The sequence below is a fragment of the Balaenoptera borealis genome (genome assembly GCF_965194805.1).
Source record: "Balaenoptera borealis genome assembly, chromosome: 9".
In the NCBI taxonomy this organism is placed as follows: domain Eukaryota; kingdom Metazoa; phylum Chordata; class Mammalia; order Artiodactyla; family Balaenopteridae; genus Balaenoptera; species Balaenoptera borealis.
In genome coordinates this window covers 14,937,720-14,951,700 of record NC_138873.1, presented here as the reverse complement: position 1 = coordinate 14,951,700, position 13,981 = coordinate 14,937,720, and the positions used below count along the sequence as shown (strand labels likewise).

At 37.9% G+C, this 13,981-nt stretch overlaps 1 protein-coding gene across 6 annotated transcripts in view; it reads right to left on the bottom strand.

Annotated features, from left to right (window-relative positions):
• Positions 1 to 13,981, bottom strand: part of RMND1 (required for meiotic nuclear division 1 homolog) — a 47,356-nt gene that overhangs the window by 20,956 nt on the left and 12,419 nt on the right. For all 6 annotated transcript variants that reach the window (XR_014248500.1, XM_082405534.1, XM_082405533.1 and 3 more), the window contains 4 exons: positions 11,811 to 11,886; positions 4,933 to 4,972; positions 2,443 to 2,543; positions 595 to 701 (listed from right to left, as the gene is read on the bottom strand). Coding sequence is in view for 5 of the 6 variants with exons in the window: in XM_082405534.1 (XP_082261660.1) it covers positions 595 to 701; positions 2,443 to 2,543; positions 4,933 to 4,972; positions 11,811 to 11,886 (324 nt within the window). In the remaining variant the exon portion in view is untranslated. The remainder of the gene's footprint in view (positions 1 to 594; positions 702 to 2,442; positions 2,544 to 4,932; positions 4,973 to 11,810; positions 11,887 to 13,981) is intronic.

The following is a 13,981-nucleotide window of genomic DNA, read 5'->3' as shown; positions in this document are numbered from 1 at the left end:
GCTGTGCTACAGCTCAGAAGTCCCGAAGCCTCCTGGATGGTATGTGCAGTCCACCACAGCAGCAGCCTAGTACAGACTGGTGGCAGGAGCATTTCTTAGAGAACTTCTACAGTTCTATTCAGGTGTATGGATCTTGCCGAAAAAACTGAGAGCCACCGTGACTCTCTGTCCCATTCCTGTAAAAAACCAGAGTGTATTTTTCTACATAGAGGCCTGTGCCCAACCACAGAAGGCTGTGCTTTCTCTGCCTGGATTACAGACAATCTAAGACTAACAATCTCAGAGAGAAGGAGAGGGGAAAACAAAGGTAGTGATAATAATAACAATAACAGCAACAACATAAAAGAATATTTTTGGAGAGGTAAGCTTTATCAATACCATTAATAAGGAATGAATAACTGTAGCACAGATACTATATATTATACTCTATACTACATATATTTTTCTCTTGGAGGGGAAAAAAAAGGAAAAGGAATTATAAGGCTTTGCTGAGTACTCTGCGAAAACATGTCAAAGTCTTTACTAAATATTTCAACTTCCCTGCATGAAATGAAAACTATGTGATACCGTCTCTGATAAGTAGTAGTAACTTACCTGAAAGGCAAAGAGCATTTGAGAAAGCAAATTTCTCTAGAATGGCGTCCTCTAAATCTAGCTCTGAATTTAACCTGATTTCCCCTCTGTGAAGTTTTGACTGTCCCCTAAGAAAAAAAAAAAAAGTAGTTTCTAAATCGCAAAAAGTACTTTTTTTCTTTTGAAAAATAATCTTTATAATCTTTCTAGAGGTCATTTTGGCAGTCTGTATCAAGAGTCTTACAAATGTTCTTATACCCTATGATCCAAGTAATTCCACTTCTAGGAATTTATCCTAAGGAAATAATCAAAGATGCAAGGAAAGATTTGTGTACAAAAAACTTCCTATGGGGACTTCCCTGGTGGAACAGGGGTTAAGAATCCACCTGCCAATGCAGGGGATACGGGTTCGATCCCTGGCCCAGGAAGATCCCACATGCCGCAGAGCAGCTAAGCCTGTGCGCCACAACTGCTGAGCCCGAGAGCCATAACTACTGAAGCCCATGCACCTAGATCCTGTGCTCTGCAACAAGAGAAGCCACTGCAATGGGAAGCCCGTGAACTGCAACGAAGAGTAGCCCCCTCTCGCTGCAACTAGAGAAAGCCCGCGCACAGCAACGAAGACCCAACGCAGCCATAAGTAAGTAAATAAATAAATGAATAAATAAATAAATTTATTAAAGAAAAAAGACAAATGAATAGAGATATACATTAAAAAAAAACTTTCTATGGTCAAACGTTGAATAGTAAGAAATCAGGAAAGAAACTAAATGTTCAACAGAAGAACGGTTCATTTATAGGAATTCACACAACAAAAATGAACAAGCATGTTTTGAAAGGATATTCAGTAGAAAAGGGAAAATGCCTACAATATTTGCTAAGTGAAAAAATGCTGAATATAAAACTATGTAACTATACATAATATAATCTGAAATCACATGGACATGGTGAGGATGGGGAGGGAGATGAGGCAGCTGTGACAAACCAAGATGTATATGTAGAGAACTCTGGAGCGACTGGGGAGGAGGGGGAAGGGAGGGAATTTGGGAGTGTAAGTATCACAAGCAAACAGGAAAAGTATAGGCTAAACCTTCACGAGAGATGTGAGACCAGAAGACGTGCACAAAGGTTGGTGGAGGAGAAGATGATACAGGAAAGCTCATCGCTGGCTATTATCACTTAGCTCTTATCCCAATTAGTCTTTCTATAGCTGGTGTCTCTTCCAAATTTCCCTAAAGCTCTGCTTGTGTCACTTCCTTTCTCAATACAAAGACTTTTTTTCCTTCTCACATTCCACTAGACCAGTACCTCCCTGAGAGAAAAGACCTTTTAATCCTGTTCATTCTGCCTTCTCTCTCCGCCCTAACATCCCTCCTCATTTTTGCACCCTTGCTGTGACATGGAAATTGGCCAGTACGTTGTCTACCCATACATTTGACCCGAGAGTGGTACAGCGGTGGTACCCACCCCCATTTCCACAAGTGGTTCTCTTAGAGCACCCTGTCATTATACTTCATACTTTTTATACTCAAAGTCAATGGGAAAAAAGCAAAAAGGCTTTACTTAAGAGAAGACTTTACTAGAATAATTTAACAGGTTCATTCTAACGAAGGCATACTATATTACTGATTTTGGCTGCTTAGGAAACTTACTATTTTGGGGTTATACTATCTACTTGTTTTAATTTATGGGTAGCCTGAGAAGCTATAAAAATAATATCTATCCACTAATATTTATTGTTTCAGCTTTGTATTTGCACCAATAACTTTTTTCTTAAAATTAGTCTCCAAATTAATAATGTATCTTCTCTACTGCTGTACCTAGTTATTCCAAGTGCCCTTTTCATAAATTTGATAAAAAGTTGCTTACTCTGTTTTTGAGTAGTTAAGCTCTTCATTCTCCCAGTGTACCAATGCAATTTCATAGGGCTGAATTTCATGTTTTTCAAGAACTTGCATCACATGCTTCATCTAGAAGAAAAGGAAGATTAACCTGAAATTATAACCGACTCCCTCAGTACAGAATAATGTTATAGAGTTAATGCTTATAACATTTTTTTATTACATTTGATAACACTTCTTCTGTTCTTTAGGTTTTAAGGAGAAAGCAGATTCATGGTGATACTAAACTAATTGGAACGATATATTCATTTGCTTTTACATTTGGAAAACACAGACAAGCTTAAGGAGGAAAACAAAAACTACCATTATCCCACAACCCAAAGAAAACCCCTAATAACATTATGGTTTGTATTCTTTAAATCTTCAAAACAAAAAGTTTAAGTAACACACTTGTAAAAATTTAAACACAGAGGTATAGAAAGTGATAATCTCTCTCTGTTCTCCTGAATTTCTTTTTTTTTTTTTCACACCCACACACTGTATTTTATTTTTACAAGAGATAAACGGACACCAAGAATTGTAAATGGATGACCACAACAAAAGTAACAATGATTGCAATTACCAAACACGAAACACACTCATACTATGTCAAAATATTGACATTCAGTCCAGTAATCCTCCACTGTAACAGCTCCTTTACTTTGCAGTGAAAATTGATTTGTATATTTTTTGCCTCCGAGTCCTTGTGGGATTTTTTTTTTTTTTTTATTCAAACAGAAAGTCACAAAAATTATAATCATCCTCATCAGTTCACTCAGTCCTATGTAATTAATTTTCTTTTTCATCTTGATCTTTTGTTAACACTTTTATGAATTCATCAGTCTTCCACTAGAGTTCTGAAAATGCTTATTCATTCAGTTCAGCAGTATAGTCAGTCTCCTGAATTTCTAATCCTCTAATGTTACCACCATTAAACTTGGTGCATATCCTTCCAGACTTTTCCCTATGTGTATAATATGTATGTACATTTAGTTTGCTGTTTATATAAATGGGATGATACTGTACGTATGAACATTTTCAGTGCTATTCTCCTTCACGGAGGAACCATAATTGATTTAACTGTCCTAAATGTCCATCCATGGGGAGTTTTTTCTATTCTCTACTATCACGATGTCGCATGTGCCAGCCTTATGCGTGTATCTTCAAGGACTTGTGGGAATATTTCTTTAGGATTTGTTGGAACAAAAGACATGCACACTTATAATTTTGATAAATGTTTCTAAAATGCTCTCCAAAAGTTTTTCCAACTTTAGAATCCAAAGATTTATGAGAGCATTCTTTTTTTTTTTGAATTTTATTTATTTTTTTATACAGCAGGTTCTTATTAGTTATCTATTTTATACATATCAGTGTATATATGTCAATCCCAATCTCCCAGTTCATCCCACCACCACCCCCCCCTTTCCCCCCTTGGTGTCCATATGTTTGTTCTCTACATCTGTGCCTTATGAGGGCACTCTTTTTTTTTTTTTTTTTTAATGAGAGCATTCTTAAAAAACACTGGGTATTGTCAGCCTTTTACATCTTTGCAAATTCAAATAGCCAATGTGTACATTTTTCTTGCATTTATTGCTCATTTATATTTCCTTTTCTCCAGGAAACCACCCCCCAGTCTCCCTCCCCCTGCCCCCTGTGTGTGTATCTCCTTTCAGTAAAACTGGGTTTGTATGAGGCATATTTTTTTACCAGCTCTGGTATTATATTGGTTATATTTTGTAACCTGCTCTTTTAATTTAACTGTATCATATACACAGGCAATTCCTCAGGAATTGGTTTCTTCCCACGTGACTTTTAAGAGCTGTAGTATGTACATCCTAAATACATGCTATGGATGTTATTTAACAAACTTCCTATTATTATGTGTTTTGGTTATTTCTCATTTTTGCTATTGTATATAATGTGTTGATGAACATTTCTATACATCATTCATCATATATAACTGTGATTATTTCCTTTGGATAACTTTCTAGATGTAAAATTGCTGAGTTAAATATAAAGCTTTGATATGTATTACCAAACTGCCTCTGAAACGGTTGTATTAAACAAATCATGATTGGGATATTGAAGAAATTATTTCCAGTGAGTTAAAAAGTTCTAGAAAACTTGATCTAAAATAAGACTCAGTGCAGCCAGCTTCCAGTGAACTGTGTGTACATTACTCATTTTGTAGGTTATCACATGAGAAGTATACTTCCTTCTGTCTGCAGTGTAGCTAGGATTGTTCTGATTTTCCACAAATTATTGTGTGCTCAGAGAATGGAAAATGTAGGAAACTTCTAAGTCAAAAAGAAAATTCTGGAAGATGACAGTGCTAGAATCAACATCACATAATGCAGAGCAAATAAACTGAGGATTATCTGTTAATTTATCTTCCAATTGCTCAGATTACTGAGTGCCAATTAACAATTTATTCTCAGAAAACTAAATTTTAATACTTTCACACTTTATTTATACTTACAGTTTTGTCTTTCACATTCCAGAAGACAGCAGCTCCTTCCCTGATTTAAAAGAATAAACTAAGTTAAAGGTGGAATACATTCTTTAGGGCCACACATAAAACCATGCTTAGGTAGCTTCTAGAATGTATCTAGAATGCCAATTTTAAAAAATATGATTTATTATTGATTTGACATGATGGTCCCTGGATGGATATGATAAACAAAAGCTATTTTTTGAATTTTTGATAAAAAACCTGACCCCTCAAAAATTCACGGATTTCTCCTGTGGTTTGCAGAATAAATAACTATTATTGTAAAACCATATAACTTCAAGTAACTAGACTCTTTCATACCTGATGCAATTCTTTTTTTTTTTTTAAATTAATTAATTCCTTTTTGGCTGCGCTGGGTCTTCATTGCTGCGCGCGGGCTTCCTCTAGTTGCAGCGAGCGGGGGTTACTCTTTGTTGCGGTCGTTGCGGTGCACGGGCTTCTCATTGCGGTGGCTTCTCTTGTGTGGAGCACGGGCTCTAGAGCGCAGGCTCAGTAGTTGTGGCACGTGGGCTCTAGAGTGCAGGCCCAGTAGTTGTAGCACACAGGCTTAGCTGCTCTGCGGCATGTGGGATCTTCCCAGACCAGGGCTTGAACCCGTGTCCCCTGCATTGGCAGGCGGACTCCCAACCACTGCACCACCACAGAAGTACCCTGATTCAATTCTGGTGTACAGATATCAGAATAAGGAAATTTTGGAGACCTGTCTCATTAGCTCTCGTTAGGCAGATTCTGCTATCAGAAAAGAATAAAGGGTCATGCTTTTAATATCTGTGGAATAAAGAGACTGAGATAAATTAAAGCCTCAGATGGTAAAGGCACCTATGAAATAATGCCAGCCATGCCTACAGTGCTCAGAGAAGACCTGCAACAAAGCCACAGGAGGCCCTCACAATCCAAGTCTGCCTTTGACAAAATTTAAGTCTAAAAACTGTTAGGGAGCTTGTTTTGATTTCTGAAGTCTGATGTGTTGAGCTGTTTTAGGTAGTAAATTAAAAAAAAAAAAAGAAAAAGGAGTTACAGCTCTGGGTCATTGCACCAGAGGAAGGAGGATAGAAATGAAAGAAAGGTAGGGGCTTCCCTGGTGGTGCAGTGGTTAAGAATCTGCCTGCCAATGCAAGGGACACGGGTTCGAGCCCTAGTCCGGGAAGATCCCACATGCCACAGACCAACTAAGCCCGTGCACCACAACCACTGAGCCTGTGCTCTACAGCCCGCGTGCCACAACTACTGAGCCTGCGTGCCACAACTACTGAAGCCTGCGTGCCTAGAGCCCATGCTCCGCAACAAGAGAAGCCACCGCAGTGAGACGCCCGCGCACCGCAACGAAGAGTAGCCCCCACTCGCCGCAACTAGAGAAAGCCCATGTGCACAGCAACGAAGACCCAATGCAGCCAAAAATAAGTAAATAAATAAATAATTAATTAAAAAAAAAAAGAAAGAAAGGTAAAAATACGATGTTCCCATTACCATTCTTCAAACCATCTTAAGCAATGTGCTTAGTACGTGTGTGGGTCTGTGCTTAGCATCTGGGATGCAAAGGTGAGTATGGTCTAGATCCTCTGCTCAAGGAAGTCCCAATCCAGAGAACACTGACCCACGGACCACCGATTACAATAGTGTGATCCGCGCTGTAACAGTGTTATGCAGAACCTAGGTGGATGTACACCGGAGGGACACAGTTCCTAAAGGACCAGCAGAGCCAAATGAGAAAACGAGAGGAAATACAGCAGAGGAAATACCCCAGGCTCCAGGAAAAGGTGCGAGGGGGGCAGGCAACGTCTCAGAATAAGGAGCCAGTAGTTTGAATGGCTGCGGATGAGGGCAAGTGGAGGGCACGCAGGTCAGAGGCGGGAGGAGCCAACCCCTGAAGGAACTTCGTGCTGTGATAAGGCGTTTGGTCACATTCCTTAGAATTTTAAGGACAGTATAGTGATCAGAATTACCTACTGAAAAATTGCTCTGCCTACAAACAGACAGACAGACAGACAGGTGGTGGGGTGAGAAGACAGGCAGGGAGACCAAGCAGTGAGTGTGGCAAAAGGCCAGGGTGGGGTCTCAGGATATGGATTTGGGAGGTGTTTAAGGCCACAGCCAGAGCCCTGGTTCAGAGAAGCACCTCAAGGCAGATGAGAGATCCCAGGAACTCTGCAGTATGGCGCTCAAGCCACATGTGACTACCGGGCACCTGAAACAGGCCTGGTCCAAACTGAGAGCTGCTATAAGTGGAAAATATACACCAGGTTTCAGAGACTTAGTATGAAAAGGAGAATGTAAATCTCACTAATTGTTGACTGATTACATGTTGAAATGATAATAGTTTAGATATGTTGGGTTAAATAAAATATACCAGTAAAATTAATTTCAGGCAATATATGATGTTATTATTAGTGTTGGTCAAAATTAAATTCATCTTTTTTTAAATTAAAAATGTGGCTGTAAGAGCAGAAGCAAGAAAAACTACAATCCTGCAGCCTGTGGACCAAAAACCACAGTTACAGAAAGATAGACAAGATGAAAAGGCAGAGGGCTATGTACCAGATGAAGGAACAAGAAAAAACCCCAGAAAAACAACTAAATGAAGTGGAGATAGGCAACCTTCCAGAAAAAGAATTCAGAATAATGATAGTGAAGATGATCCAGGACCTCGGAATAAGAATGGAGGCAAAGATTGAGAAGATGCAAGAAATGATTAACAAAGACCTAGAAGAATTAAAGAACAAACAAACAGAGATGACCAATACAATAACTGAAATGAAAACTACACTAGAAGGAATCAATAGCAGAATAACTGAGGCAGAAGAACGGATAAGTGACCTGGAAGACAGAATGGTGGAATCCACTGCTGCGGAACAGAATAAAGAAAAAAGAATGAAAAGAAATGAAGACAGCCTAAGAGACCTCTGGGACAACATTAAACGCAACAACATTCGCATTATAGGGGTCCCAGAAGGAGAAGAGAGAGAGAAAGGACCAGAGAAAATATATGAAGAGATCATAGTCGAAAACTTCCCTAACATGGGAAAGGAAATAGCCACCCAAGTCCAGGAAGCGCAGAGAGTCCCATACAGGATAAACCCAAGGAGAAACACGCCAAGACACATAGTAATCAAACTGGCAAAAATTAAAGACAAAGAATAATTATTGAAAGCAGCAAGGGAAAAAAGACAAATAACATACAAGGGAACTCCCATAAGGTTAACAGCTGATTTCTCAGCAGAAACTCTACAAGCCAGAAGGGAGTGGCATGATATACTTAAAGTGATGAAAGGGAAGAACCTACAACCAAGATTACTCTACCCGGCAAGGATCTCATTTAGATTTGATGGAGAAATCAAAAGCTTTACAGACAAGCAAAAGCTACGAGAATTCAGCACCACCAAACCAGCTCTACAACAAATGCTAAAGGAACTTCTCTAAGTGGGAAACACAAGAGAAGAAAAGGACCTACAAAAACAAACCTAAAACAATTAAGAAAATGGTCATAGGAACATACATATCAATAATTACCTTAAACGTGAATGGATTAAATGCCCCAACCAAAAGACATAGACTGGCTGAATGGATACAAAAACAAGACCCATATATATGCTGTCTACAAGAGACCCACTTTATACCTAGGGACACATACAGACTGAAAGTGAGGGGATGGAAAAAGATATTCCATGCAAATGGAAATCAAAAGAAAGCTGGAGTAGCTATACTCATATCAGATAAAATAGACTTTAAAATAAAGAATGTTACAAGAGACAAGGAAGGACACTACATAATGATCAAGGGATCAATCCAAGAAGAAGATATAACAATTATAAATATATATGCACCCAACATAGGAGCACCTCAATACATAAGGCAACTGCTAACAGCTATAAAAGAGGAGATCGACAGTAACACAATAATAGTGGGGGACTTTAACACCTCACTTACACCAATGGACAGATCATCCAAAATGAAAATGAATAAGGAAACAGAAGCTTTAAATGACACAATAGACCAGTTAGATTTAATTGATATATATAGGACATTCCATCCAAAAACAGCAGATTACACGTTCTTCTCAAGTGCGCACGGAACATTCTCCAGGACAGATCACATCTTGGGTCACAAATCAAGCCTCAGTAAATTTAAGAAAATTGAAATCATATCAAGCATCTTTTCGGACCACAACGCTATGAGATTAGAAATGAATTACAGGGAAAAAAACATAAAACAGACAAACACATGGAGGCTAAACAATACGTTACTAAATAACCAAGAGATCACTGAAGAAATCAGAGAGGAAATCAAAAAATATCTAGAGACAAATGACAATGAAAACACGACGACCCAAAACCTATGGGATGCAGCAAAAGCAGTTCTAAGAGGGAAGTTTATAGCTATACAAGCCTATCTCAAGAAACAAGAAAAATCTCAAGTAAACAATCTAACCTTACACCTAAAGAAACTAGAGAAAGAAGAACAAACAAAACCCAAAGTTAGCAGAAGGAAAGAAATCATAAAGATCAGAGCAGAAATAAATGAAATAGAAACAAAGAAAACAATAGCAAAGATCAATAAAACTAGAAGTTGGTTCTTTGAGAAGATAAACAAAATTGATAAGCCATTAGCCAGACTCATCAAGAAAAAGAGGGAGAGGACTCAAATCAATAAAATCAGAAATGAAAAAGGAGAAGTTACAACAGACACCGCAGAAATACAAAGCATCCTAAGAGACTACTACAAGCAACTTTATGCCAAGAAAATGGACAACCTGGGGCTTCCCTGGTGGTGCAGTGGTTGAGAATCTGCCTGCCAATGCAGGGGACACGGGTTCGAGCCCTGGTCTGGGAAGATCCCACATGCCGCGGAGCAACTAGGCCTGTGAGCCACAACTACTGAGCCTGTGCGTCTGGAGCCTGTGCTCCGCAACAAGAGAGGCCGCAATAGTGAGAGGCCTGCGCACCACGATGAAGAGTGGCCCCCGCTTGCCGCAACTGGAGAAAGCCCTCGCACAGAAACGAAGACCCAACACAGCCAAAAATAAATAAATAAATAATTAAAAAAAAAAAAAAAAAAAGGACAACCTGGAAGAAATGGACACATTTTTAGAAAGGTATAACCTTCCAAGACTGAACCAGGAAGAAACAGAAAATATGAACAGACCAATCACAAGTAATGAAATTGAAACTGTGATTAAAAATCTTCCAACAAACAAAAGTCCAGGACCAGATGGCTTCACAGGTGAATTCTATCAAACATTTAGAGAAGAGCTAACACCTATCCTTCTCAAACTCTTCCAAAAAATTGCAGAGGAAGGAACACTCCCAAACTCATTCTATGAGGCCACCATCACCCTGATACCAAAACCAGACAAAGACACTACAAAAAAAGAAAATTACAGACCAATATCACTGATGAATATAGATGCAAAAATCCTCAACAAAATAGTAGCAAACAGAATCCAACAACACATTAAAAGGATCATACACCACGATCAAGTGGGATTTATCCCAGGGATGCGACAAGGATTCTTCAATATATGCAAATCAATCAATGTGATACACCATATTAACAAATTGAAGAATAAAAACCATATGATCACCTCAATAGATGCAGAAAAAAAAAAATGTGGCTGTAAGAAAATGTATTATTACATTCGCGGCTTGCATTTGTGCCTTGCATTGTATTTCTACTGGATGATGCTGATCTAGAGGACCTCAGAAATCCAAATTCCTTACTCAAGTCAAAAGGGGTGTTTTTCTACCGGCACTAAATGTTGAATTCTTGATTATGTCCAAGGAAAGTAAGGCATCCACAGGAACAAAGACAGAGCTTCCGGTTATCAGCTGTAAGAACTAAGACCACAGAAACTTCATCAGAGTCTGGATTCTTATGGATGTTCCATGTATTTCTGTTCTGCCACTTATTAGTCCTTTGACTGTGGGTAATTCACTTAATCCCTCTGACCCTTGGGCATAAAAGATCTTCCTCAAACGTTGTGAGGATGAGATTATTTTAAATGGTTTCTATTATCATTACCACTTCCACTCAGCTACTCTGGAGTATCTGGTGTTAAAACAACCTTAAAAAAAAAAAAAAAAAAAACCTTTAAATAAAAGGAATAAACGTCTGTGGATCAGGGTCCCGGTCTGAAGTCTCTAGAGAGGTAAGGTGATCTAAAACTTTAGCTCCAGAGGGAGAAGAAAGAAAAGGAAGAAAAGACAGCGGGGCAGGTAGCATGCACCTGATAAGGGGCACTGAAGATGAATGGGAAATAAGAGGCTTATATATCCTTAGTAAATGAAAATCCACATTTACAAATAAAGGCAAGCGCACACCAAGTTACCCGAATGGGCCTCTGTTAATGACCCCAGCCTGAGCTTCCTTCAGTCTCTTGCTCGCAGGAAGGCCGGAAGCTGGGGGGGGGGGGTCCACTCGGTTCCCTAAATCCCTGCGTTCTGCAGGGCACCATTATTTCCACCAGCGATTCCTGACCTTAGCTTTGTCCAATGCTCTCTTTTTATAACATGCTAAGTGCACCCTTTACTGTCATGAATTATGAGCGGTGCAAAAAACTTGCATAGATGATACAAAGATGACATACTGCTTAAAGTTAATTTAGAACAAAATGAATAAAAAATCCCTAATCTTTTCCCTAGGGGGGGAAATTCTTTATTTCATAAGACGATGTACCAGCTGATGCCTAAAAGTGACAAACTCTCCTATTCAAATAAGAACCAAAGGATAAATTTAAATCACAAATGAATTTTGAAACATCTTCTGTTAAGAGAGAAGGTACACCTGCATCTTTAAGGACCACATTACCTGGCCACAGCCCATCTTCCAATGGAGTTGCTTTCTTGTCTTACCTGAAGAAGAATATTGTTCCAGGATCACCTTCTTTTGCAGAATTTTCCATACCTATCACCAAAATATTTGCTGCATCTGTGATAAATGAGCAAAAAGCTATGTCACAAGGTGACACAAGATTTAAGTCACCTATAAACTTTTAACAAAGTATTTGTGATCATTTCTTCATATACCATGAAGTGCTCTACAATATACTGTCCATTTTTCTACTAAGGTTTCTGAAAGTATTTAGTATATGAAAATGAAAAGACCATAAGAAATTAACTTGAACAAAATATTCAACAACCTGTGACACTATTATTAGTGCTATTTAAAACTCATTCACCCCCATTTTGATTCAGTAATCGCTAGTCCAGTTGATAATTATTAAAGTCTTAGTATCAGTACAACTAAGGTTCAAGAATTTGCGGGGGTGGGGGAGGGATGGATTGGGAGTTTGGGGTTAGCAGATGCAAACTATTATATAGAGAACAGATAAACAACAAGGTCCTACTGTATAGCACAGGGAACTATATCCAATATCCTATGATAAACCATAATGGAAAAGAATATAAAAAAGAATGTATATGTATAACTGAATCACTTTGTTGTACAGCAGAAATTAACACACTGTAAATCAACTATAGTTCAATTAAAAAAAAGAAAAAAGAATTAAACTTCTGTAAAAGTAGTTTAAAATAAAATTTGAAGAGCCATTAATATAGTCTCTTCCTTTAAATATCATTTTATTAATAATATAATTTTAATATTCTCCAACTACTCATTTCACTGAATTTTAAATTATATTGTATAAAGTGTGGAAAATAGAGGACATACAGAAACAAAGATACAGTCCATTTCAAAACATATCTGATTTCAAAGTTAATCATGAGAACTACCATGATAGTCACCTATAACTATTTAAATATTTTAACATTTTAAATATTAAATACATACATATACAAATATTCACCAGTAAGTAGTTACTTTGTATATTAGTTTAGTAGTATTTATTATAAGTATATAAATATTCTATAATGTAAACTATATATAACATGTTAGTCTATCAATTAATAAATATACTAATATTAATATGTAAAATGTTACATAATTTCTTTTTTGAAACTAAATACATTTTAATAGAAAACAAAATACAAAATAACCCTTTTCAGAAAACAGAAATATTTAATCCTTTTCCCACAAATTAGAAGTTGCTTTATCCTCAGAGCATAGTTTGCAATGCATGTGTTTGTATTTAAGATTTGTTTCACAGACTGTTCATTAAACTGCTACTGCAAAGCAGGAGGTGGGAGGGACGATCCCAGGAGAAAAAGACACTGGAAAAGCCGCACCTCAGAATCATTTGGAAATTCAACATTTTCTAATTCTATCTTTTGATGTTTCACTTCCAATTATTTTCATTTCTTTACCACAATCTGTCCTTTTAGGGGAGAGAACTGTTGAATAGAAGTGCAGCCACGAAAAGAATCTTTCTTTCCCACCAACATAATTTCTTAACATAAAATTAGGATCCTCAAAGCTTCAGAGCTCCGGATAGAGGTTGGGGAATGGGGGATTCAGATAGAGACCAACTCCTAAACTCCTTTTCTTTGGTGAAATCACACTTCCTTAAGTTCTACATCTATAGAGGGCAAGGCTCACCCACATAGCCGAGAACACCACAAATGAAGTGGGAAAGATCCAGGCCAGCGAGAATAGTATGAGAAGCCCCCAAGTGTGTAATGCACAGGGCCACCCTGCTGACAGCCTCTGGAATCAGCCAAGAAAGAATACCTCAGGGCAATTTTTCTTTTTAGAGGCCCTGGACATAGCTCTGTTTTTCTAAGTCAATTATGTTTGTTTTTTGCCACCAAATAGTACAAACAGTCAGTTCAGATCATCAAGGCTGAGAAAGCACAATGACATTTCGATTGTTTCTTACAGGGTCGGTGACTCTTTTAAGAATTTCTTCTGTAGCAGAGAGGTTTTCAACCTACTATTTTTTGCTACTTTGAGGTAAATTCATGAATCTTCCATCAAAGTGCTCCAAGTCATTTTTTTAACGTAAAGCAGGTGATTTCTCAAGAAGCCTTCCTCACACTATCCTAAAATCCTCTCAGTTTATTTTAATTCTCTTTTAAAATAGTGAGTTTATCTTTTAACTAATTTTGTTAGTTTTAAAGTGTTGGAC